General features: G+C 40.0%; 2 protein-coding genes across 3 annotated transcripts in view; one reads left to right on the top strand and one right to left on the bottom strand.

The window, feature by feature from the left end:
• The window catches only part of CENPP (centromere protein P), a 685,914-nt gene that overhangs the window by 153,518 nt on the left and 504,476 nt on the right, over positions 1 to 27,920 (bottom strand). The gene's annotated exons all lie outside the window — the stretch shown is intronic.
• ECM2 (extracellular matrix protein 2) overlaps positions 1 to 27,920 on the top strand; it is a 71,772-nt gene that overhangs the window by 7,341 nt on the left and 36,511 nt on the right. Inside the window, exons 3-6 of one of the 2 annotated variants that reach the window (XM_029599375.1) lie at positions 10,126 to 10,439; positions 21,971 to 22,159; positions 23,931 to 24,557; positions 25,536 to 25,651. In XM_029599375.1, coding sequence (XP_029455235.1) covers positions 10,148 to 10,439; positions 21,971 to 22,159; positions 23,931 to 24,557; positions 25,536 to 25,651 — 1,224 coding nt within the window. In that variant the 5' untranslated portion in view covers positions 10,126 to 10,147. Of the gene's footprint in view, positions 1 to 10,125; positions 10,440 to 21,970; positions 22,160 to 23,876; positions 24,558 to 25,535; positions 25,652 to 27,920 lie in introns of both variants that reach the window. The other variant, XM_029599374.1, reaches the window with a different exon arrangement.

Below are 27,920 nucleotides of genomic sequence, written 5' to 3'. Positions count from 1 at the left end.
TGAACTCCCAACTCATGGACTACCTCGAAGACAACAACATCCTTTACCCCTCTCAATTTGGCTTTCAAAGGAACTTGAGCACTGAAACACTATTACTCTCCCTCACTGACTCCCTCCTCACGGGCCTTGAACAAGGTCATAGCTTCATCATTGCCTTCCTTGACATATCCGCGGCCTTCGACACGATTAACCACAACCTGCTCATCTCCTGTCTAATCGACATTGGCATCTCCAGCACAGCTCTCCTCTGGTTCAAATCCTACCTAACAGACACTTCTCAAACTAGGCAACTCAGAATCCACACACTTCCCCCTCACACAAGGAGTCCCCCAAGGCTCCTCCCTCTCCTCCACACTATTTAACATTTACCTCCTGCCACTCTGCCAGTTACTATTGGAACTCAGCCTCAAATTCTACCTCTATGCAGATGATGTTCAAATCATCATACCAATACAAGAATCCTTATCCACCACACTAAAATATTGGGAGAAATGACTCACATCCATCAATTCCCTACTCACCAATTTACACCTTGCCCTTAATTCCTCAAAAACTGAACTCCTCCTCATCCACAACCACCAAACTCACAAACTCCCATCTCCCAATGACCCTGCTGCCAGTACCTTCGCCTCACAGCTTCCAGTATGAAACCTAGGAGTTCTAATTGATCCACACCTAAACCTAAAAAAACACATCAACTCCATCCTAAAAGAAGGCTTCTATAAGCTCAACGTCTTAAAAAAGCTCAAACCCCTACTCCATACTCACGACCTCAAAACAGTCATCCAAGCCACCCTAGTTTCCAAACTGGACTATTGCAACTCACTGTACCTAGGCCTCCCCTACTCCTCTATCAAACCCCTTCAAATGTTACAGAACGCCACCGCCAGAATAATCATGAACGCACGCAAATCAGACCACATAACCCCCCTCCTAAAAGACCTTCACTGGCTCCCCATCCCATCACGCATCCTATTAAAGACCCTCACCATCATAAACAAATCCATCCACAAAAGCAACTCCTCCTGGCTCAGCAAACCCTTCAGATTCACACACTCCTCCTGCCCAACCAGAACAAACCGTAAAGGTACACTACACATCCCACCCCTCAAAAAAGCCCGCCTCACATCAACAACGGACCATGCCCTATCAATTGCTAGCCCCACTCACTGGAATGCTCTACCGACAAACCTCCACCTCGAGCCCTGCCCATACAAATTCAGGAAAATGCTGAAAACTTGGCTTTTCCACCAGGCATTTCCTGACTAGCTCCCTGTAACCACTGCCACCTTCATCTCCTCATCTTGCAATTAACCCTCGCTGCCCTTAGCACTATGTTAATATGTTAATATGTAAATATCTTTAACCCTTTAGTTTCAATTTTTCAGGCTCACTTATAAAGCCTCCTTCTAGCTGCAGCACCTTTGTTGCAAATTGTTACTCTTGTTGCTCCCCTTCCCCCTCCCTGTTTTTTATATTTTCCAACTTTTTGTTCAGATGTAAACCAATATGATGTGCCCTCTAATGTCTGTATAAAAAAAGCTGTTAAATAAAATAAATAAATACATAAATAATACATTCAGTTTACTCATGGCTTTCTGAGTGCCAAGTTCACACTCACGATGCGTTACAATAGACCTTATACTATATGGATTCCAAATGTCATTTCTGCTGGGTTTTCTGGTTGGCACTATAGCAGTGCAAGTAAATATAATAATCATGTTGTGATATTTTTACCTTAGCAGCACACTGTGCTTTGAAAGAGCTTTTTCATGTAAAGTCTTAATACAATTTTTAATTGTGTGGAGAGGGCCTGTGGTAGGGGGGAGGGCAGTGCAGGCACACAGCTATAAGGTTCACCTAGGGGGCCCCTAATACCTTGCACTGGCCCTGTCTCAGAGTCTCAAGAGACCCTGAATATATGGTCAGAGTAGGAGTGTTTGACACTCTCCAGTGGGAAGTTTCAATAGTTTAACAAAACTCTTGTGCCCTAGAAGTTCAGGGCTTTTCATGGAGTATCTTTCTCAAGAGAGAGGCACTAATGGGGTGGACTCTCCAAGGGGGGAGGACTGCCTGTTCTGTGTCCTGTCCTAGGAAGGTGGCTGTGACCCAAGGTCCAGGTGCCCAGGCCTTCAGGACAAGGGGACATTTACCTTGGGGTCCAAGAGTGGATACCTAAGTCTGTGCTGAGGAATTAAAGAATAAATCCAGAAGGAAGATGGAAGCTACTGTCTGATTTCTCAATTGTGCAAGGGGGGGATTTTTCAAGAGTGGTTTCAAAGAGGATTTGTCTTGTGGAGGCTCAAAGGAAAGACTGCCTTCAATGAAGATCACACAGAATTGCTGTCTGAGGAAAGCAAAGCTGTTCCACAAGTGTTCTCTGTAGACAGCAGGACAATTCAGCCACACAAATGGGTGATGTCACAGAATGGTGCAGGCATGGACATGCTTTCTCAGAGCTCAGAAAGACAAGGTCTTTCCTAAAATGCATGGGAGTTCCTGCACAGTTGCTCCATGCAAGTATCTTCAGTTTTCTCACAAGCTAACCTTCAACTCTATGAGGAGGAGGAGGAGGGTGGGATTGTGTGGCTGAATTTTCCTGCTGTCTATGAGAACATCTGTTACAGGTAAGCAACTTTGTTTTCTCCATGGACAAGCAGGAACAAATTAAGCCACACAACTGGGGACTCCCCAAGCAGAAGGTTGCAATGAGATATCTGAATTTCATTAGATACCATAATCTGCAACTCGGTAGGGAGAACGAAGGGAGAGATGAAGCTGTTAGTTAAATATGCTCTTAAGTACTGCTTGACCAAAGCTACTGTCTCTACAAGAATCTTCTAAACAGTAAAGTTTAACAAAGGTGTGCATAGAGGACCAAGTGGCCACTATACAGATGTTTTGAGAAGAGGTGGAGCGAAGGTGCTCTATGGAAGTTGAAAATGCTCGTATTTGATGAGCTTCTACAATACTGAAAAGATGAATGCTTATACTGGTATAGAAAAAGGTATTTCAGTCAGAAAATCAGGTAGACAAGGTTTACTTCTTATCTGACAAGACTTGCTTATTTCTATATAAAACAATACAGCTCTTCTAGAGGTAAAGGTGTGAAGGATTTTCAGATTTGTTAGAATGCAGTCTTGGAAAAAATGTCAATAGTACTATGGATTGATTCAAATTAAATTAAGAAATTACCTTCTGTAGAAAACTTAGGATGAGTTTTCAGTACTACTCTGTTTTTGAAAATTTACAGATAGGGTGAATGTACTACTAAAGATGGTCTTGGGTGTGAAAATTCAGGGGCCTCGTTTTCTTTTTTCTTTCTTTCTCTCCTCTTCCCTCTCTTCTAATCTCTGTCTACCTTTTCTCATTGCTTGCTGCAGCATTACTTATTTTCTCCTACAAACTGTCTTTGCCCGACTGGTGGCTTTTATAACATGTGCAATCAGTGCCTAATAAGTGGTCTACAGTGAATGATACATTTTTGTGTTAGCATAAAGTTGCAAATTAGTGTGTGGTTTAATAACTAGGATGATAACTTTGGCTTTCTCATTATGCATTCATTAGCATGCCCTATTGTACATTAGCATGTGCGTAGATGGTACAGTTTATTGTTCACATGCTAAAGCATTAGCAGGTGAGTCATAAGTTAATACAATACTATTTCTCAGGCATAATAAACTGATTTAGTATGCACACTGTTAGTGATCTAGTGAACTGGCCCCATAATAGAATTCGCTACAACATGAAATTGTGAAGGCCAATAACATAACCAATTTCAAAAAGGGATAACAGATTTATAGAGGACAGGCCATTCAGACATTAATACATATAACAGATTGATATAAATCTTGGTTCAGGATATATCTAAACCATGACTGCAGAAAACACAACATGGCAGCAAGGGATGGAGTACTTTAACATTTCCAATATATTTTCTCTAAAAACCTCTCACTTGCCATGGCTAGAGTATAAGATAATTTCTTTATATTTATATACTGCCAATACCAAAGCCCACGGTGATGGACAATAAAATATATAATTTACAAAAACAAAGAAAGGGGGGGGGCGTGTCCATGCCATCTGCCTGAGCGCATGCTTCTCTCTCTCGCTCCCTAGGAGCTGGCGGGGTTCCTTCGTTAAAACTGCATTTCAATCGCCACAAACAGCAAAAATTCACATTTTAAGGAAGAGGAAACCGATACCGAAGCGCATAGAGATAATTGGGAGGTGATGGCTGGTCGTTCCAAACGGAATGGTCTGGAGAAAATTATCGGAGGGAGACAAAATGGTGGCAGAAGGCCAGATGAAGGAGGGTCTCTCTGTGGCAGTGGTGAAAGACCTAACTCGGGTCGAATCTGCTGCCCTTGCAGATCAACCGCAACTTATACAGTCCTCCGTGGATGAGATTCGCGATAACGAAGCGGCATATGCGACCACAATGAGCAAATGGCATATGGCAAATGGGTATATTGTGTGGAACTTAGCTTACTGCTTTGCTGCTTGGATATGGACCCTGCTGGCTCTGGGAAGCCTCAATTGACAGTGGGTGGCCTCTTGCTAGCAAGAGAGGAAGAGTCCACTTCTTCACTAGTGTACTGGGGGTGTCTCTCTTGATCAAGGGTCTGAGAGACTGATTTGGGTATCATGAGGATTCTGTGTGGATGGTGTGTGTGTATGGGTATGAATGGTGTTGTGTGGTTGTTAGCCCACCTGAGTTATGCATTTCATTTATTTTTGAGTACCTGCAGCATTTTGGGAGGGGAGAGGATTTATGCTGGGGGATCCCTCCTCTTACGATAGGTTACAAAATGATTCTGATATATGCTAATGAATGTTTTCATGTCTAAAATTGTTTTCTCGTCTATTAATATTGATGGTTTGTATTCCCTGATCAAAAAGAAAAAACTTCTTACTGATTTGCGAAAGTGTGGGGTTCATGTAGCCTTTATTCAAGAGACCCATTTGGAAAATGAAGAACATTAAAAATTACAGTGGGAATGGGTTGGTTTTTGTTTTTTCTCTTCCTTTACCTCCAGGCAGAGAGACGTGGCCATTTTGATTAGTAAAAAGGTCAGCTTTGAGAAGATAAAATGGTACTCTGACCCCAAAGGGAAAGTAAATCCAGCAAACTATTGGCCAGACTGGTGAATTCAGGTGGCTGCTCTAAAGGACTCATTACTCATACTCAGGAAAATTTGCAGAATCTCACTACTACTCCTTTGATCTCTACAGCCTTTGTATCATATTTAAGTCCTTGTATACTGCTGGGCCCATAAATGAGCAGGCTTATCATGATTTTTTTCAGGGTTTGGAGTTACCGAAGTTGAGAATGCAAGCAAAAGACTTGCTGGTCTTGCCCATTCAAGAGGCAGAATTACGTAGAGCTCTCAGGCAGCTGAAGTTACTGAAAGCACCTGGGCCAGAAGGACTTGGGCCAGATTTTACAAAATACTGGGGGATCACACATTTACAACTTTAAAGAATATTTTTCATGCTGCAAGGGCAAGGGGTGAGTTTGATAGAGGACATAACCTTGCTACCATAGTACTTGATCCACTAAGGCTTTTATCCCATTCTATGTCTATAGGAAAATACCTTAATGAATCAGGCTCATAGTCTTGTTACCCAAGCCGGGGAAGGAATCTACTTATTCAATCATATAGGCCCATTTCTCTTCTTAACCAGGTCATTGAATTATTAGCAGTAGTTTTGGCCCTACGGGTTAACTTAATGGTAACAGAGGTGGTCACTCCGGATCAAATGGGATTTATTGAGGGACGACTTTCTAATTCCAATCTGTAAAAACATTGATTGTGGCGCTCACCTCAGTGAGTGGTAATCACAATGGCCTTTCCTATCAGTTTAGAAGCTGAAAAGGCATTTGATTGCATGGAGTGGTCATATTTATTTTGGCTACTTGAGTGCTATAAATTTGGGGAATCTGTTTTGTCCTGGGTCAAATTATTATATAGGCTGCCTCAGGCGCAACTGTTGGTGAATGGGATGCTTTCAGAGATATTTTTCTCTGGACAGGGGCACTAGGCAGGGATGCCTCCTGTCTCCTTTATTATTTGCCCTTGCTCTAGAACCATTGGCAGTTAAGCTACGAGATCTCCGTTCTTTTCAAGGTATACAGATTTAAAAAAACCATAGTCAAATTAAGTCTATTTGTGGACAATATGTTGATCTTTGTGGGCAATCTCGATAATAATCTGGAATATAATATTGGCATAATTAATTCATTTGGGTCCTTTTTGGGGCTTCAGATTAATTATGAAAAATCTGAAGCATTCCCTTTATCCCCAAGTGTGCAAAGACGTTGGGAGGGGCCTTTCCCATTAGCATGAGCTGGCTCTCATTTTCAGTATCTGGGTAGCCAGGTGGCACGATTGGTTGAGGTTTTATATGAACTAAATATTGAATCTGCTTTGCGGAACATTAAAGATCTGCTCAGCGATGGAAGGCCCTCCCTCTTTCCATACTAGGTAGATATGCCTTGGTTAAGATGGTTGTTCTTCCCAAGATCCTCTACCCTTTGCAAATGTTGCTGTTATGGCTTAAGATCAAGAGTATCCGGGCCTATCGCGCCAAGGTCAGATCTTTTATATGGCACAATAGAAGGGTGAGGGTGAGCTTTGATGTGTTGCGGCAGGACCGGAAGCTTGGTGGGGTTGGTCTCCCTGATTTATGCATCTCTAATGTTGCATGTCTTCTTTCCTATGTACAGGAGTGGGCGTCCAACCATTCTAAATTTGATGTGAAGGGACTGATGTCCGACAGGACTTCTACCTATTCCCCGATTAATCTGATCCATTTAAGCCCTAGCATATTGTTCTCTCTGAAAGTTTCAGCATTCTGGCTTACTGCCATGAGAAAAGCGTGGTTATGGTGGTGGGGCTTGTGGACTGTAGTGCGTCAGTGTCTCCCTTCCTAAAACTGACTGGGAATCCAGATTTCTTGTCTGGCTTGGGTATTTCCATTTTTCAGGGATGGTCCACAAGGGGGATTCATAAACTGGCTCATTTAGTGGATTCTGAATCATCCTGCTTATATTCTTTTGAGCAGCTGTGAGAGGAGTGGGATATCCCAAAGTATCAGTTTTTTTTACCTATTTACAAGCTCGTCCTTATTGTCTGTGTTCATAAAAATATTTCTCTCATTGCACCAAATGATGAGGAAAGTTTTTTGAAGACTCCGTCTAAGTTCAATAAAATAGCTACCTGTGTGAGACAGTTACTCTCTGCCATGCCTGCTTCTCATCTAACACATTCAGCTGGGCAGTGGAGCGAGGATCTTGGACTCGACATACAAGCAGAATTATTGTCCCAAGCCTTTACAATAATATATAGGCATTATCTCTCTGCCAACATGAGGAAATTCAGTTTAAATTATTATACAGAACATATATTACTAGGGTATGGGGCGTTACAATGAAACTATGGGACTCAGATGCCTGTTTGAAATGTAAAATAGCTCCAGGTAGCCTTTGTCATATGTTTACGGGATATCCAAAATTACAACCTTTCTGGAACCAAATTATGGTTTATCTCGATAAATTGCTAGTATGTAATATTTCTTGGTCTGGGGTTTCTGTTTACCTATGTATATGGGAGAGAAGTTGCATGCTACCTCAGGGTGGGAGGAAATTCCTTGCAGTGGCCACCTTCCTTGCAAAAAAGTCCATTTTGATGTGTTGGAGATTGGAGGAGAAACCTTTGTTCACTCAATGGAAAGTATTGATGTTGCAAACTGTACAACTAGAATTAATTCGGAAGACAGAAGTTGAAAATCAAAAATCATTTCTTTTCATGAAGGGTTATTTTGATCTCTGGGCTAAGGTACTACTCACTACTTGAAGGTAATAGTTGGGTCTGGGCACATGCTGTTCTATGAGTTCTGATATGCTGTGGGCTGTCTCTTGGTGGGCACACGTATGTGTGAAATATGAGTGTGTGTGTTTGTGGTTGTGAATGTTTATGTGCATGTTGGGGTTGCTTCTGATGTGGGTAAATGGGGTAAATCTTAAAAAAAGGGTCATAGTTGTATTGTGGGCTAATATAGGTGTTTTGGCTGTTTTTGATGTTGCATATTGTTATTGCACTTAATGACTCAGAAAAATTTAAAAATACAAAAACAAAATACAAAAACAAAAAAAGGTACAATGGATAAATCAGAATTAATAAACTTAACAGTCTTTTCACCCAGTCACTGCTCAATCAAATGCTAACCTAAAAAGTAAAGACTCATTTTCATGCTGGATTAGGTAAACCTTTATTCTGATTCAGTAAGGGAGCTCTTATATTTATAAAGAACCATAATATATCTAGAGATGTTGCTGTATTCTTCTTGAAAATGAAAGAAGTTAAGAAGTAATGCTCCATGGATTCATATAGTAAACCTGAAGTTATATGGAAACTCTAAAATGTAGACAAAAGTTACTTGCTCAGAGTAAGTATATACTAACCTTTGAATTTCTGTAAAGATTTTATACTAATCAAAATAAACTAGCTGTAACCCATTGAAATTTCCCAGAGGCACCTATTCATTGTTCTCCTCCTCAGTCTGAACCTTGCACTCTCTTCTAACCTCCTCAACTCTACCCGAACACTATCTTCCCTTTTCCTCAGCCCATGCCAAGTACACTTTGATCCCACTCCCCAGTTCCACCTCAGCACTCCCTTCCCTCTTTTCCCCCTCACTAGCATAACCCTAACACACAACCCCTGTCTTCAGCCCGACTCCAGCACTCCCTTCCCTCCCTCTCACTGGACGAGCCCTAACACTGATCTGTCTCCCTAATCTGACCCCAGCACACTCTGACCCCCTTCATCGGCCAGACCCCATCACTCCCTTCCACCCTACCTGGCCCAGCCCCAACACACTGTGTCTCCCCTTCCTAGCCTAATTCCATCACACTTTGACATGTCCTCCACAGAGCAATCCCATCATACTGATCACCTTTATTGGCTCAACCCCATCACACTGATATGCTCTCCACAGCTCAACCCCACTACACTCTGACCACTCTCACCGACCTGACCCCATCAAACTCTTCCCCTTCACTTCACCCTGGCTCGGACCACTCCCCAGTCCAACCCCAGAACACTCTGTCTCTGCTCCCCAGGTTGACCCCAGCATATTCCCCCCCCCAATCAATCTGAATCCTGTACTCATTGTCCCTCTCCCCATCCTAACCCGAGCACATTCTTATCCTACTCTTATTAGCTCAAATGAAAGACTCCCCCACCCAAAAATAAAACAGAATAAGAAAAAGTAAAGTAACCCCTTCCTCTGCCTATGAAACACACTAAAACAAAGGCTTTGTGGGCTCACCAGAATTCCTCTGACAGCTGGACACCACCAGCCAAACAAAAATCTGGGTCCTGCCGCAATCCCTCCCCCTGCTCACCATTTATACAATGGCTTTAGCTGCTCCCAAGAACCCCATGAGCTCTCCCATTCCCAGCCTTTACCCTTTCATGGGTCCAGGGGTGCTAGGTGCAGAAGCGATCCCCAGTCACTCCTGCCTGACTGCTCTGGGTTTCCAAAATGGCTGCTGCTAAACCTGAAGCTAACACCATTTTGTTGTATGGCAGAATCCAGGAGTAGCCAGACAGAAGTGACTTGGGATCACTCTTGCCCCTGGAACACACGGACCTGTGATGGAGTAAGGGCTAGGTTGGGGAGAGGTCAGGGTTGGGATCCAGGGGGACAACATGCACACCCCGACAGCTGCTGATAAACAACATCCATCTAAGCATATTATATATATGGACTGGCATTTTATACAATTTTTAATGTTATGGATTCCTTTAAAATCAATTTGAACAGGTACTGAGTCTTAATGATCATACTACTTGACTATAATGATCTGCTGTTAATTTTGTTAATCAATCTCATTAACATGGTCAAAATATATTTTCCTGAAAAAAAACTTTTGTATCACAGCTACTAAACTGATAAAAAGTTCTGACAATAAATACAAATAAATAAATTTGGATAAAACTATTCATAAATTGCTCATCTGTACTAAACTTTTGCCTTCCTGTTGAGGTAGCACAGCAAGTTGTGAAATTGTCTTTGGCATCTAAACATGACATTTCATTTCCTCTTCCATTACAGGCATCAACTTGTGAGAAGAAACATGCAGATTATAAATCTGATCTGCTTTTTCTTGCTTGCCAACTTGTATATTGTTTATACACAAAATGATAGAACTACAATCGCTAGAAAACAAAGGAGAAAGTTGAGGCATAAAGATGCAAGGAGGAACTCTTCATCAAACCACAGACACAGCAGAACCCCACTGAACAAACCATCAGTTTCTCCTATATCAGTAGCAGACATTTTTATTAACCCAGACAACACCTTTGTGAATGTATATGACTCTGTTTTAGGCTTACGTGAAAAAGAAACCAATTACAATGTCTTGCCAGGTAAGAAGACAGCAATGCATTTCACTCATGCTTTTATCATTTTGTAGTCAATTTTTAGTGGGTTTTTTTTTAAGGTCTCATATATATATATATATATATATATATATATATATATATATATATCTATCTTTGTAACAGACAATGATAATGTATAGATCTTATAAGATTACTCTCTGCATGAAATCCTGTTTTACTATACAAGATTAACATTACAAGTCAATGTTTAGCAGAAAAAAGATAAATTAGGAGTTAAAAAAAATATTATGTATACCAGAGTGCTCTTATTTTGATAAGAATGGTACTATCTATATCATTTGAATGAGTAATTGCTTTGTTTTGTTTCACCATTCTCAAATACAAAACAGAAATGTTCTTAAATATGTCACAATAAAAGGTCAGCAGAGTACAGATGCTATTTTTTTTACTGCACTAACTTAATATATTTTGCACTGACTTTGGAGATTTATACTCTGTTCATAATAACAGTGCAAAATGAACAAAGGGTAACATAGCCTTTATCTCATTCTGCATTATTTTGATGAATAAGCATAGCCATTGACAACTAATTGTAACATAATCAAGTCAGTTCCTTTGAAAGATATATGGTACCCTGCAAGTTGTTAGGTGATCTTTAATTTTACATAAATAAGAAGCTTTAAACCTGAATTATTAACTTAAAGTCTCCATGTGTGGTATTAATATATATAACCATACCTCATTTTAAATTAAGTGTTCTGCAATTGTTAAATGTAAGGCATGAAACTGGCAGTACTGCAAAGAAAGGCATATAATATAAATGAACAGAGGATTGAAGATCTATCAAAAGCACTATAAGGCTTCAAAAATGTGCATCATGTTAGTTACAAAACACCTACATTTAATATCCATGTATAATCTTAAAAGTCTGCAACATTTAATACACAATTACTTTTTTTTCAAGTGTATGCCATTTCTCCATTAGTATGCACTTTAAAGTATAATCAGCAATAATGGCCAGCCAGTGGTTTAACGTATTCAGAAATAAAATCCCTCCAGCCATAATAAATTACTACTCATAGAGAATGTTTATTTCAAGCCTTTCATTTGAGGACTTTTTTGAATTAAGCAGAGAAATACTATAATTTGAAAAAGTTCAAATATCATAAATGACATTTCAGCATTCTTACGACATAAAAAATTCAATAATACTAAATTATATGGGCTTCCTTTTTCATTTTATTTGTATTTAAACTCATTTTTTTGGAACCTGTACATGGCTTCAACTTCCAATGCTGACCAGTCGAGATGTTCAACTATCTAACAATGTTTCAGTGTAGTATTTTCATTACGAAATGACTGCAAGTTAAAAATATGATTGGAAAATCTGTAGATATTAAACTGCAAACCTATCATTTTCAAATATGTGTTACAATTCTGGAACAAGAATAATCTATAGTTTTGGTAAACTTACCTATGATTGTCTTTTTATCTAGAAAGACAGCTATGATTATGTTCCTAGGCAGTGAGTTACAAAGCCTGTAATTCAATATAATCTAACTGAATTCATACAGTCAACTGGTTGGCCAAAATTTTAACTATATGCAAAGCCACAAGAAAATGTTTTCATTTAACCATTTTCCCATATTCTCCTATCGTCCTCTTCCTACCTTCTCAGACTGTTAACCTGGGCAGCCACTACTATCTGTCGCAGGGAGGAGTGAGGTGCCCACCACAATATTAAACAATAGGCCATAGAAAATAACATATTCAGTAATGGGATAAATAAGGCAACAGCTTTATTGGTAGATTAATAACTACATTTAATCCTAAGTACCACAACTCATTAGACATTAAATTCTAACCAAGGAATATGAATGACCGCAAAGGAGACAGGATGGAAGTGTGCTAACAGATCACTGATGGACCCCAGGGACTAGCTACCTACAAGCATGGTCTATTCTTTCTGAAGCTAAAGAATAGGGCATTACTGGTTAACCTGCCACCTGCAAGCAAGTCTGACAGCCCTTGTTCCACTGGGACAACCTATATGTTGTCACACTGGGGCCACTCTGACCCTGATGACAGACAGTTCCTTGGTGCCACCAACTCATACTTGCATCATACTCATACTTCCATCACAGAATCCCACCCCAGGCCACCAACCCCCCTGGCTTGGGTACTCCCACCCAGATCTACTGCGACTATTGAACAATACATTTATAATGAACATTAAATAATGAAACTTCCTAATTAATACTGCACCTATCTGCCTTAAACAGAATGATGTCTACAAGGGAGGGTGGGTTGTAACTTGTGTGTTGGCAGTGGAGAGAGCAGGAAGTGAAAGGGATGATGCCAGTCGCTGTCCTTTCCCAGCCCCTAAATTTCAAACTTCCCAATGAGCTTTCTTGCCCTGGGTATTCCGCCCCCCCCCCCCCTTTTCCTCCAGCCCCACTGCTTCCTATCGGGCTCTGATTATCTGGGGAGAGGGAACTCGATGTCAAGGTTGGCAACGGTGGTTGTGTGGCAACATGATGACATCATTGGATCATGCAATGCTCCAACATCATCCAGCAGTGCAGCTGTCCTCTCCTGTTCCTCATCATGCATTCGCTGGTGAGCCCTCCCTGTCTCCCGCTTTTATAACTTAGCAGAGTAAGGAACCCTCGCTGGCTCCTAGAAAGCACCTCCTTTGAGATGATTACTCAGCATTGCTCATAAGCTGACCTAAGCATAACATTTTTGTGGTACATTCAAACTCTACTGACAGATAGGCATGCCAAACCCAGAACCCCATGATGCATCCCTGGATCCAAATCATTTACATTTATATTCCAATATTTAAAATTATTAGTATTGAAGTTTAAAAAATGATAAATCCTGTGCCTATATCAAAATTAGTGATCAAACAAAAGCATTTAAGCATATATTTAAAGCAGAAATATACAAAATAATCAGTTATATTAAAGCTAGACTATTATTTTTTTTAAATTTATATTGTTTCATGACACTTCAAAGCTGATAAGGTACTGTAGGTATTTCCCTAACCCCAGGGGGCTTAGATTGTGAATATATGCTTAAATGCTTAGGACCCAAAAAGCACGAAGGAAGGCGATCTATAATAGCCGTCAGGATGAAAGAAAAGAAATAGATGCCTGTAGTCTTAAAACAATCCTTTATTGCAGTGGAGACACAAGGGTAGCCCGACTCTGGCCGAGTTTCGCCGTTTCAAAACGGCTGCCTCAGGGGCTTACAATAATCTTCTTGAATTCATTAGTTATATATCGACTAAGAATATAATGTGATCATATAAAGAGCTGTATGATCTCTTATGTTGCGTCTTGAAGCATTCGCGATAGCAGAACTCCACTAGCAAAGGCTAGTTCTGCTATCGCGAATGCTTCAAGACGCAACATAAGAGATCATACAGCTCTTTATATGATCACATTATATTCTTAGTCGATATATAACTAATGAATTCAAGAAGATTATTGTAAGCCCCTGAGGCAGCCGTTTTGAAACGGCGAAACTCGGCCAGAGTCGGGCTACCCTTGTGTCTCCACTGCAATAAAGGATTGCTTAAATGCTTAGACAGTAACTTTGATAGTGGTGCGCAGGCACACATTGGTGTGTACCCAGAGACACGGCGATTTTATAACATGTGCATATATATGCATGCATGTTATAAAATAGTCTGTGCATGCATGCATGTGTGCCTAATTTTAAGTGTGCGCATGACTAGGCATATAAATCCCAATTCTACCGCGTAAATCAGGGTATTTTCAAATGGGCATGCGTCCACACCATGACCAGATTCACCAGTTCATCCACCAATTCCTCCAGTGTAGAGCTAGTTCCTCCAAACACCCCTGGTTTAATAGCCTACACTCCCCCAGAGTTACTCCAGATTCTTTAAACCTCTCAGAGATGGCTAGTTGTTTTTTCTTAAACTTACACCTCCTCCATAGCAGAAGTAAAGTTCTGTGGTACTAGAACTAGGTGTGCGCCCAGGCAAGCAAGTATTTGTGTGTATATCGTTTGGCTACACCCAAGCCCCACCCAGACCATGCCCCTTTTTGGATTTGAAGTGAGATGTGCACGCATTGGGAGATACATGCACATTTGGGTGGCTTTTAAAATTTGGTGGGCATGTGCCAGCCCGAATTGTGCACGCATCCCCTGATTTTTGTGATGGGCTTTTAAAATTTACCTTTTAGATTGTACATGTATGCTTAAATGTTTTTGTTTGCCAACTAAATAATTTAGATATAGACAGAAGAGTTATCATTTATGAAACTCAAATAGAGCACTCATTCCTGAGGCATTGGAAGGTGAAGTGACTTGCCCAAGGACATAGCGGATTTTGAACCCTGGTTTCCAGGCTGCTACCCTTTATGGTAGTCTGTTTTGTTAGTTTACTATACTTTTCCTTTTTTTTGTAAGATCTGCAATTTATGTATGATTTTACTTGTTCCTCATACTGAACTTTAGGACGGGCATAGGTAATAAATAATTTTAAATAAATAAATAAGTAACTACTAGGCTATTTATCCACTCCTGTACACAAATAGAACTAGCAGCTACTATTATATGCAGTGGTTATAGAAAATCTACATTTCCTTCCAAAATGTTCACCTTCTATTGCCTTATAACTTGGTGCATTAAACCAGTGTTTGTGTCATGTAGTCACACATCCAACTATACCAACTGCCAAGTGAAAAATAAATTCCAGAATTCCTTAAAAAATGAAGTAGAAATAAAAAAAAATATGGAAAGTTTGGCTAGATACATGCCCACCACCCTTGTATTTCTGTAGCAATCCTAAATACTTAAAACTCTAGTGTAACTACTCACCTTGAAAAGCACACCAAGTGAATGGCCCCACCTGTGTTAAATTGTATTGATTCACATGATGACAGGATAAATTCAGCATTTCCTGTAGGTTCTCTCTATTGGGCAGTGCATTTCAAAGCAAAGACCCAATCATGCATACCAAGGAGCTGTCAAAAGAACTCCGGGATAAGAGGCAACCAAGAGACCAATGGCAACTCTGAAAGAGCTACAGGCTTCCACGGCTAAAATGGATCAAAATATGCATGTGACATCAATAATCCAAGAACTCCACTAATCTGGCCTGTACAACAGGATGGCAAGAAGGAAGGTGTTACTTAAGAAAGTCTACCTTTTATCCTATTTGAAGTGTGCAAAGGAATGCTCAGGAGATATTGTATTCATGAAGCAGACATTTTGTGATCTGACAAAATAAAATAAAACAGAACATTTTGCCTGAATGCAATGTGCTATGTTTGGCACAAACCCAACACAGCACATCTGGTTTGTGCACAGTGGTGCAGAATCATATTATGAAGGTGTTTCTCAATGGTGCTGCCTAGGTCATTTTCAGGAAATAAGGGACAGTGAATGGAGAAAACAGAAAAGGCCTCAAGGAAAACCTGCTGCCTCTGCAAGAAAGCTGAAACTGGGATGGAGGATAACCTTTCAGCAAGAAAACAACACAAAACACAGAGCCAAAGCTACACTGGAGTGGCTAAGGAACAAAAAAGGTAAATGTCCTGGAATACCTCAGTCAGAGCCCCAACATCAATTCAATCAAAAATGTTTCATGACTTGAAGATTGCATTTCTCCAATGCTCCCCAAGGAACCTTACAGAGCTTGATCAGTTTTGTAATGAAGAGTGGTCTAATACTGACAAATCTTGGAATGCAAAGTTGGAGGAGACCTATCCCAGCAGAATCACAGCTGCAATTGCTGCCCGAGGTGCTTCCATCAAATACTGCCGCGGGGGGGGGGGGGGGGGGGGGGGGGGTGGGGGGGGGGGGGGGGGGGATGGATTTCAGTTTTGTTTTTTTGGATACACATATATTTTGCCCCTCAAAACATTTTTGGCCCTGAAAGGTGTGGCATAAGGCGTGCTGATGAATGGAGAAAAAAAAATTCTCATTTAAATGCTTGCAAGTCTGATGCAGTGATAAAACAAAACACAAAAAATGTTCAAGGAGGTGTTGACATTCTATAGCCACTGCACATCTAGGGATTGAAGAGGGAGTAACTTAACTTGCCATCTAATTTTTTCCACATACATAACTACACAAGTACATCTGAAAGAAATACAGTGGGCCAATCAAAAATACAGTAAATTAAAGGTATCCATATCAGGGACAATAATGAACAGTTTTTACATGCTAACCATGTGTTCTGATGTCGGTGACGAGACCATTCCTGGCTGGAGTGCAGTGAATAAATGAATGTCTGCATGTCAGTAACTTTCAGCTGAACTGGCTCTTAGTTATTCACCCTGTGGAAGGAGCTAAAAGCTTTGCCTCTTCCTGCCGAGGTACTGGGAGGTTTTATGGGGTTGTAGGGTAGGTGCCCCATTTTTTTTTTATTAGGGGGGAATTGGGAATAGGCTACTGAACTGAAACCTTTTTTTTTTTTTTTTTACTTGGGTTGGGGGAGGGCAGGAGATTAGGTTGTGACGGCCAGCTATATATTTGTTAAATTATTTTGAAAGGTAGGGGGCTACTATAGCCTGCTACATTTTTCTTTACCTTGGAGAGAGAGTGGAGAAATTGGGCAGCTACAGTCCACTACATTTTTTTTTTTTTAAATATTCAATAAGCCAGTGAGTAGCAAATGTTACAGCCATACAGGGCTATAACTTGTTAAGGAAGGACAGAGGACAGAAAAGGGGGAGGAGTAGCTCTTTATGTCAAAAACAATATCTAAGCAACTGAACTGGAGAAATGTGGGCTAGAGAAGAATCATTATGGACCATCCTAAAAAAAGATGATTGTGCATCCATTTTTTACTGGAGTGGTTTACAGGCCTCTGACTCAAATGGAAGAACTGGACAGAAATATGAGCGAAGACATCCAAAAGGTGGGAAAGAAGTGTTGATTGTTGGAGATTTTAATCTGCCGGACGTAGACCGTAGAATCCCTTCTGCAGAATCTACCAGAAGTATAGTGATAGTGGATGCTCTGCAAGGGGCTTTGTTCAAACAAATGATAATGGAACCCACTAGTGAGGGAGTTATACTCAACCTCGTGCTCACTAACGGGGATAGTGTCTGGGTGGGTGCCCACCTCAGCACCAGTGATCATCAAACTGTATGGTTCGATATTGCTAATAAGATACAGAGAAGTCACACGAAGATCCGAGTTTTGAATTTCAAAAATACGGACTTTGTTGAAATGGGGATGTATCTGGAGGTAGATCTAGAAGACTGGGAGAAAATGAGAGAAGTGGAACAACAGTGGGCCAAAGTAAAAGGAGCAATTACAAAGGCAACAAATCTATATGTTAGAAAAGTAAACAAAGTTAAGAGAAATAAGAAACTGATCTGGTTCTCAAAGGAGGTGGCTGATAAAATAAAAGCAAAAAGAACAGTGTTCAAAAAATATAAAGGATCCCAAAAAGAGGAACACAGGGAAGAATATCTGGTGAAACTGAAGGAGACGAAGAAAGAAATCAAGAAAGGAAAAAAATCAGGAAGAATTAAGGATTGCCAAAGAGTTAAAGCGAGGAGGCAAAACATTCTTCAGTTATATTAGAGACAGGTCCAAAGTGGTATAGTGAAATTGATAGATCACAAAGAACAATGGGTAGAGAGAGACGAAGAACTGGCTGAAATATTAAACAAATACTTCAGTTTGATGTTCACTAAAGAAGACATTGGAGAAGGACTGTCGCTATCTAACAAGACTGTGGATGGGGGTGGAGTAGATGGAACTCAATTTACAGAAGAGAATGTATGGGAACAGCTGGGAAAACTGAAAATGGATAAGGCCATGGAGCCGGATGAGGTACATCCCAGGATACTGAAGGAGCTCAGAGATGTGCTGGTGGGTCCGCTGAAGTACCTGTTCAATAGATCCCTGGAAACAGGAGTGGTGCTGCAAGATTGGAGAAGAGCAGTGGTGGTCCCGCTTTACAAGAATGGGAGCAGAGAGGAGGCTGGAAACTACAGGCTGGTTAGCCTCATCTCGGTGGTGGGAAAATGAATGGAGAATCTGCTGAAGGAAAAGATAGTGATCTATCGACAATCCAGTAGGTTGCTCGATCCGAGGCAGCATGGATTCACCAGGGGAAGGTCCTGTCAGACAAATCTGATTGATTTTTTTGATTGGGTGACTAGAGAATTGGATCAAGGAAGAGTGCTCATTGTAATTTACTTGGATTTTAGTAAAGCTTTTGAAAAGGTCCCATATAGGAGACTCATGAACAAAATGAGAAGCTTGGGAATGGGTGCCAAGGTAGTAGCATGATTGCAAATTGATTGACTGACAGGAGACAGTGTGTAATAATAAATGGAACCTACTCTGAAGAAAGAATGGTATTAAGTAGAGTGCCACAGGGATCGGTTTTGGGACCGATTCTGTTCAATATCGTTGTGAGCAACCTGGACGAAGGGATAAAAGGTAAAGTTTGTCTATTTGTGGATGATACTAAGATCTGCAACATAGTGGACACGTCTGAAGGCATAGAGAGAATGAAAAGTGATTTAAGAAAACTTGAAGAGTGGTCAAAAATTTGGCAGGTGGGATTCAATGCCAAGAAGTGCAGAGTCATGCATCTGGGCTGTGGCAATCCAAAAGACTTTTTATGTGATGGGTGGGGAAAGACTAATGCACACAGACTGGGAAAGGGACCTTGGTGTGATAGTGACTGATGATCTGAAGAATGCGAAGCAATTTGACAAGGCAATAGCTAAAGCTAGAAGATTTCTGGGCTGCATAGTGAAAGGAATAACCAGTAAGAAAAAAATGGTGATAATGCCCTTGTACAGATCCTTGGTGAGGCCTCACCTGGGTACTGTGTTCAATACTGGTGCCCATATCTCAAAAAGGATAAGGACAGGATAGAGGCGGTCCAAAGAAGAGTGACAAAAATGGTGAGGGGTCAGCACTGGAAGACTTATGAAGAGAGGTTGAAGGATCTGAATATGTACACCTGGAAGAAAGGAGGTGCAGGGGAGATATGATACAGACTTTCAGATATCCGAAAGGTTTTAATGATGTACAATCAATAAACCCTTTCCAGTGGAAAGAAATCAATAGAACTAGGGGTCATGAAATGAAACTCCAGGGAGGATGACTCAGAATCAATATCAGGAAATATTTCTACATAGTGAGGTTAGTGAATGTCTGGAATGCCCTTCTGGAACAGGTGGATACATTCCTAGAGGTTAAATCCATAAACTGCTATTACGGTAACTAATAAGCAGTAGTAGCTTATTAGTTTGGGTACTTGTGACTTGGATTGGCCACTGTTGGAAACAGGATGCTGGGCTTGATGGACCCTTGGTCTGACCCAGTATGGCATTTCTTATGTTCTTATGTGGTGAAGACGAAAACAGTCAAGGAATTCAAAGGGGCATGGGCTAAACACTGTGGATCCCTAAAGTCTAGAGGTTGGAAATAAAGAAAAGAGTGCGTGGGGGTAACTGGGGGAAACTTGATGGTGTGGCAGTTGCTATCCTTAACAATTAAGCCTTGATGCTGCTGATGCATCTCTATCATTGCTCTCTGTTTCAACGGCAGTGAGAGTGAGAAAAGGGAAATTGGATTCAGACAGCTACTCCATCTTTCTCTCATGTCCACAGGAAAATGCTAACAGACAGAGGCCAGAAATTTGCCAGTTTACAACAAAAATATGTGCAGAGCTATCAATATATGAGCAACTTCTTGGGAGGATCCAGCAGACTTCAGTGTTTGCTTTTATGTGTTCCCATCTAAGAAGAATCACCCCGTATCCCAATTTTGAAGAATATAAGGAAAGCACGTCAATCATACAGGCAAAATAATTTAAATGAAATGCTCCCTGTGGATGTTCACCAGGGATTCCCAGTCTACTTGGATGTTCAGGCTCCATATCAATCTCCAGTCCATCCCAATCACTCAAGTTTCTCCCTAGCCCATCCCTAACCAGTCACTCTCTCTCTACCCTTGCCTGCCCCATCTGTCTCTATCTTTTTCCCTAGGCTGTCCATGCCAGTGCCTCACTCCTTCTGCCCTTAGCACTTCCCCACCAAGACCATCTTTACCAGTCTCTCTCTTCACCCAGCCACCCCCTCAGTCTCTTACACCCTCTACCTTCCACCAGTTCTTTTTCTACACAATCAGTTTCCACCACGCTCTTACACACCAACAGAAGGCTCTCTATCCCCTAGTCTGTTCCCATCGCCTTCCCTTCCTTCCCACCCCACCACCCTCTTTCTTCCCTCAACCTATTACTGCTGCACTCCCACTCCCACCTACATGGGCTACCAGTGATACCATTACCATTGCTACTAATCTCCTGTTTCGCATGAGCTGCCACTCATCCCACCACTGCTGCTCCTGCCTCCCCCCCCAAATTGGTCCCTATGGGCCTCTACTAATCCTGCCATTGCTGTTGATCTCCCTGCTCATGCAGGCTAAGAAGGACCTTGGGAAGAAACTTTTTTCCTTTCCAGTGGAACCACCAGTGTACCACCTGTGATGACATTGCAAGCCACTGATGTATACTATTATACACCCTATGCAGCTATGAAAAAGCATTTCAAAAGCGGCAGTAACCAGATACAACATGGCAGTTTTGAGTATCTTGCGGAGTGCACCATTAAATCAATAATTCAAACTATAGTAACCTACAAATTGGTCTGCAAAATACCGGACAACTTTGAATATAAAACAATATACCTAAACGATATTAAGGCAGCAATTTTCATTCTATCCACATAGCTACAAGCAAGTGAAATTTCAAAGGAGTTATGCATATAAATGAAACTTAGTAACCTAGCAATTTTTAAAAGCCATTTACCCTTGTTAATGCACTTAAACTTATGGACAATTCAATGGCATATATTGTAGTAATTTTCAAAAGCCCACTTACATGGGTCCTAGGCCTGCGGGTAATTTTACCCATGAACTTCACAGCAATTTTCAAAGTAAAATTATGCACCTAATTTTACTTTCAAAACTGCTCAAGGGAAACCTATCTGCAGAGATTTGCATCTGCTTTTTACTGGATATTTTCTCTGATGAAAACTACATGTAGAGTTTTGAAAATTCACAACTATGCATGTAGTTTTTTCTCTCCAACCTAACTTCACCCCAGAAATGCCTCCACTAAAATGTGGGGAAAAGTATGTTTGTTGTGGAGCAATGCATGTACTTTTACAACAGAGTGGGCAATTTTCAAACAGGTGAAATGTTGCTTTACCTGTGGAAATGACTGAAAATTGCTCTCTAAACATACTACATCAGCCAAATTACAGTGACCAGTTGACTTCTTGTAATCTGGAAAGTCTTTTTCTCTTTTCTCTCTTTGAATTCTGAAATTCCTCATCAGTTTTAATCCCATCACACCTCTCTTTCACCTAGATGTTCAATCACCATTTGAAATCCAGATTGGAGAAGATCAAGCTGCATATTTTCTCTCACAAGAGGAATCTGCTATTTAGGATATTTTTATGTATTCGCTTTAATGCATTACAAGCACAAATGATATGACTAAACTTTGATTATTTGTTTTCTGTTTTCATTAGAAAAGAAAGGACACTGTTCGGTCAATGGAATGATAATGTATGACAAGGCAGTGTGGTCCCCTAAGCCCTGTCTTACTTGCTTATGCATAAATGGAAAAGTGGTTTGTGATGAAACGGTGTGCCCCCCATTGAAATGTCTCAGAACCATGACCCAGAAGGAAGAATGCTGTCCAGTTTGCATCGATTTTGGTATATTGGCTATTCATTGTCAAAAATCAATAAGAATACACAGTTTTAGATTTCTTCCATTACTTCAAATTTATATTACAGTAATGCTTTCTTCTATACAATAACTTTCATATTCAAGTATTCTGCAATTATAAAAAGTATGGAAAGCAGTGATATAATAAAATTCAGGACATCAATAGACTTAGCAGAGCAGTATACAATTAGCATTTGATGGAAAGGGAGAAGAGAAGAATTTTAAGACAAGTTGTGAAGCCAGAGGCTAAAAGGATAATGAAACAATGGTAAGCATTTCAAGCAAATAAGTCAAAGCCAATGTACTGGATAAAGCTACAGAGCAAAGTAAACTTAAAGGCAATCATTGAATTGATGTTGACAAACACTAATTTTACTGTTTTCTTCCTTCAAGCATGTTCATATCAAAGACTTTATACAGTGAGGGTACTACTCATCCAGCATAATTCATGTAGAATTTCATTTTCAATCAAACTAACTTCAAATCCTAAATCAGTGCTGCTCCAGACATATTTAAGTGGTCCATTCTTTTTTGATTGAGATACAAGATGTGTATTCTGTGTTCTTTTGTAAATTTAGTAGTAGAAAAATGAATATGGATGGATCAAGCAGATCCAGAATCATGGGTGGAGTAATACCGATTTAGATCCTCCATCATTATTTCTTTATTAACTATCATAAATCATCAGCTATTATTTTCAGCTTGGAATTTGCAATATCATTCTTCCCTCTAATGTTGGAAATTGACATTCAAGTATAATTTTAGTAACTATAAATGCAAAAAAAAATAATCTTTGGGGAAAACACAAATTTGTAAGATTTTTTTTTTTACAAAGTATGCCCAAGAGCAATTAAGTCATGTTGTAACTGTTGCTTACAAGATACTCTATTAAATGACAGTCTCACCTTCAAGTGAAATCACTGGGTCCTTGTGTAAATCCCCACTCTAGAAGCTACAGAAGTGGTACACTTAAGAAAACCCACAAGCCAGAGGTAAAAATTATATTTCTATAGGATTTTGCCACGGCATGAGTGGGTTTATATTGAAACTAGTTATCTAGGTTTAGGACCTGGCTAAACAAAATTTGATATGATTAGTTCTAAGGTTAATTTATAATCAAAGGATACATGTTGGGCTAGCCCAGTGGCTTTGTGCTGTCTACATCCATATGGGAGACCAGAGTTCAACTTCCAGACCAGGCTTCTGCTCTCCAGGCCAGCCAATGATGGGGATGTGATGGATGTAATGTTCACAGCCCCTGGGGGAGGGAGTTTCAGTCATCGCTCAAGAGTGACACCTAGTGGCTCGAATTAGGCTTCATTTTAGCTGAGTTCTGGAGGAAGCTGCAGTTTATGGCCCCTGGTCAAGGACTGTCACTACGATGGGTGGACAGAGTTGGGATGGGGGTATAAAAACAAAGGGAAAGAAATCCCTGTGTAGTTCCAAATGAAGGCGCTCAGTGCCAGAACCCAATAAAAGTCAGTTCTGATTGACCAGGATGACCAAAAACAGAAGAAAAAAAACACCAGCCAAAAAAGAAATGATAAATTACAAAGGATATAAAATGTATTTCCAAACAACATTCTTTCCCTAGTCACTTAATGCTTGGAGGGAATAATGTTTATTGCCACTAACATCATTGTTCTTATACCATTATTCTGTTTTTTCTCCACTTTATACTGCTATGGTCATTATCATATTCAGCATTAAACAGTATTTCACTAGATGACAAACCTGAATTTTCTGGTGATTCTTCAGAACCAAATGACCCAAGTGATCCAGTTCTTGTGCAGTCTCCACATACACATGAGATGTCTGAAATGCTTAGCAGGGAAGAGGAAGAGATTCAAGTGGAAGAAGAGAACAAAGAGCAAAAGAGAAGAAAAGAAAAGAAACTTCAAAAAGAGGAGAAAAAAAGACAAGAGCTTGAAGCCCGTCACAAGGAAGAGGAAGAAACACAGAGGAACAGAGAAGAAGAAGAAAGAAGAAAAGCATATGAAGAAGAAGAGAGAAAAATAGAAGAAAACAGAAAGAAAGAAGAGGACGAGAGAAAAGAGGATGAGAGAAGAAAGGAAGAAGAGGAAAACAGACGATCAGAGGCAACACGTCTAGAAAAGGAAAGACAAGAAAGACTAAGGGAAGAGGAGGAAGAGGATGAGGATGGAGATGAGGAAGATGGTGAAGAAAATATTTTAAGAGGCGATGTTTACCGAAATCCACCTCATCGTTTTCCAAGTCCTACTCTACCTGAAGAAATTCCTCTCATGCAGCTACCATTACCACGTGGCTGTTTCATTTCTGGCATTAGTGTCAGTTGCACCAATGCCAAACTCTCTCAGATACCACCAATTTCAGATCCAGATATAACACGTTTGGACCTTCAAGGTAAGTAAGACACACTTTTTCGTGTATTTTTTACAACAAAAATTAACATCTAATAATCAATATTTGTGATTATTAAACTAATCAGATGAAAAGGCCTTACCTTTGGACAATAAGTATTTGACCCAAGTGTTTCTCTATATAAAATGCCTGAATGTGAGGATCACATTGGGAACATCTATTTTGTGAATGCAACATTTTCTTTACTGATGTTAGCTTGTCCTGCACCCCTCATAGGCAGTGATGAGATAAATTGTCATTAGTGACTGATTTTTAGCGGCTGACACAAAATAATTTCTCTCAAAAATAGAAGACTTACAATCAAGATAAGATTGCTGACTAACTACTTCATTCTAATATTTATGATCAAACAAATCAGAAACTCAACTGGCTGGCCACCAAGCCTTTTTATTTTGCTATGATAGTTAAATATTTAGAGGGTAATTTTTAAATGCATTTCGGAGAGTTTAATCGTGCTTTTCCTAAGCAAATGGCCTGTTATAAAACTGCCTGCCTGATATGTGGGTAAACATAAACAGATTGTATGCGCATGTTTATCCAGATTGAGCAGAGGTCTTCCTGGGGGTGGCTCTATGGAGGGGTTTGCATATTTTTGCATTTTCAAAAGCATGTGCACAAAGTTCCTTGAGAAAATTCCACACACAAATTATCACATGTAATTTTGAGCAAGTAGTTTTGGGGGGATAATTTTCAAAATAAAGTTATGCCTGTACTTTCCCTTTGAAAACTGGTGTAACTTGTGAAGGTATTTGATTGAAAACATATGCAGGCTGTTACAAAATTACTCTCTAAATGTTATAGTTGTAACAAATTTAAATTTATTGAATTGAAAGCTTAAAATTATCAGATTAAGTATACAAATGACAGCATTAATATATTTTAAATGTACTTATGTTTTTCTGAATAGAATATCTGAGATGAAAAATTGCTATAAAAATATTTTTTCAATATATATCCTAGGGAATTCAATCACTTCCATTCCAAATGAAGCATTTAATGGGATTCCAAATGTAGAAATTATTGATCTTAGCAAAAATAACATCACTTCTGCTGGTTTTGGCCCGCAAGCATTCAAGGTAGGAAACATTTTGAATTAAATGTAATTATAATAAATAACACAAATTATAAAAACTGAATCAGTGAATCATAAAATCTGGGTACCCTGACTCCATATTACAGTTTTAACTGGATGAGGAAGCAATGGTCTATTAGGCAGGAGAGACACCACAATAATCTACACATCATTTAGGAGGCAAAAGGTTAAAATGTAGGACTTCAGAAAAATAATTACAACCCTTTTTGATAGTGGATGAATAGACTTTCAAAGCAGAAGAAAACTGCTGTTGATTCAAGAGTGTGGAGGAAGAGGGATTTCCTTTTCTGCCTGTAGAAATACATGTCTCTAGACTGGACACATGGTAACAGATATAAGAGGGCTTGAATTAGTACAAGTTCGAAACTTGTGAGCAGTGTCACCAATCATCAAGGCTTCAACACTACTTACCATCTATTTCTGCGTCTTTCACAAACATTCATATTTCAATCTAAGAAATTTTGAATTACGGAAGTATATGAAAGATGTATGAAAGGACAGTAGCCAGGATTGACGCCTTGATGACTGGTGTTACAGCCCACACTTTTCAAACTTTTGTTAATTCAACCTCTTTTTCTCTCATTTCTGCTTGGATAAATCTTTACAAAGTAAATTTCAGTAGTTTTTCATCAATGAAAAAGTTACAAAACTGGATATGGTGTCTGACATATCCAGATGCAAAGTAAAGTGAAACTGCTTATTTTAATTGTTATTCTCTCATAGCAACAGAACAATGAGCCACATGTGAGTTACATATTCACAGATATGACTCCAGCAAGGTGGCTTGTTGAAAGAGGGAATGAAATAATCTACCTATTATGTAATCAAGTGGTTCTCAACCTTTTTTTGGCTGGGACACACCTGACAGATGGTTCTCACATGCGTGATACACTGAACATGTGACCATTACGAGGCTAAATGTAAACATGCACTCTGCATCCACAGGAATCCCCTCAACCCCCAGCAATGAGTGCAGAGCAGATCTAGGGCATTACCCTGTACAACTCACCATACAAAAAAGATATTCTGGTTCTGATGACATCCCAGTAAAAGCAAAACAAACTCCCTTTACTACCAGGCACAATAGCCTTCCTTATGAAAAGACACTAATTTACCACTAATGCATATCCTATTGAGAAAACACAACAAATAAGATTAATACAAATGCCTACATGCTAGTAAAATACCTCACCTCGGTCACACACCCAGAACTGACCTTCACCAAGTACAGAAAAACCACAAATTATAAATATGGAGACAGAAACTGGAATGGAAAACCAAAAAAGCCACTCTGCATGCAGTGTGAACCTGGAGAAATGGAAAGAGAAATATAGCACCTAACAGACTCTCAGGATTTTCAATAATGCACACAAACTAACCATCACAAAGTTACACCTGTATTATGGAACACACTCAAACAGTAACAACCCTATCTAAGAAATACAACTACAGGCCCTAAACACTAATACATTTCCTATTGGGAAAACAGAATAAGCCAAGCTGCTATAGAGCCCCACACAAATAATTGCAAAGCTATACTAAAAATGTTACAAAACAGCTGCTGAACAAAATAATATCCAACAATTAAAAACTCATAAAAATTATTAAAACATATCCAAATATCAATAAAATATTTCAAAACAGCAGACATTGCATAATACCCAATAATTAAAATGGCAGTCAATCAAGAAAAATAAATTTAAAAAGCCACCTTTACTTACCCTCTCCAGCAACTCTCCTACTCCTTTCCCTTCCAGGCCAATAGCACTCACCAGAAGCAGCAAGGGCTGCTGAAGCTCTGTCCTCACAGTCCTCTTCCTTAGTGCCCACAACCAGTCACTCACACACACACGTGCACCCCCAATTAGACCCCACGATCAGTCTTGGTCTCTTTCTTACCAGTCATCTTTCTGACCAGTTTCTCTCTCACATATGCACACTAGTCATCTTGTTGACCAGTCTCTCTCTCTCTCTCACACAGAAACACATCACCTCCCTGACCAGTCTCTCTCTCTCAATCACACACAAATGCTCTCGCACCCATTCACACCAGTTCTCACCCAGGCACCAATTCACACCCATAAACTCTCACCCAGGCACCCATTCACACCAGCTCTCACCCTGGCACCCATTCACACCCACACATACAAGCTCACCCATGCATCCATTCACACCCACACAAGCTGTCACCCATGCATCCATTCACACCCACAGACACAAGATCTCACCCAGGCACAAGTTCTCACCCAGGC

This window comes from Rhinatrema bivittatum, chromosome 4 (assembly GCF_901001135.1).
Source record: "Rhinatrema bivittatum chromosome 4, aRhiBiv1.1, whole genome shotgun sequence".
NCBI classification, from domain to species: Eukaryota; Metazoa; Chordata; class Amphibia; order Gymnophiona; family Rhinatrematidae; genus Rhinatrema; species Rhinatrema bivittatum.
This window is presented reverse-complemented; position numbering and strand designations above follow the sequence as displayed.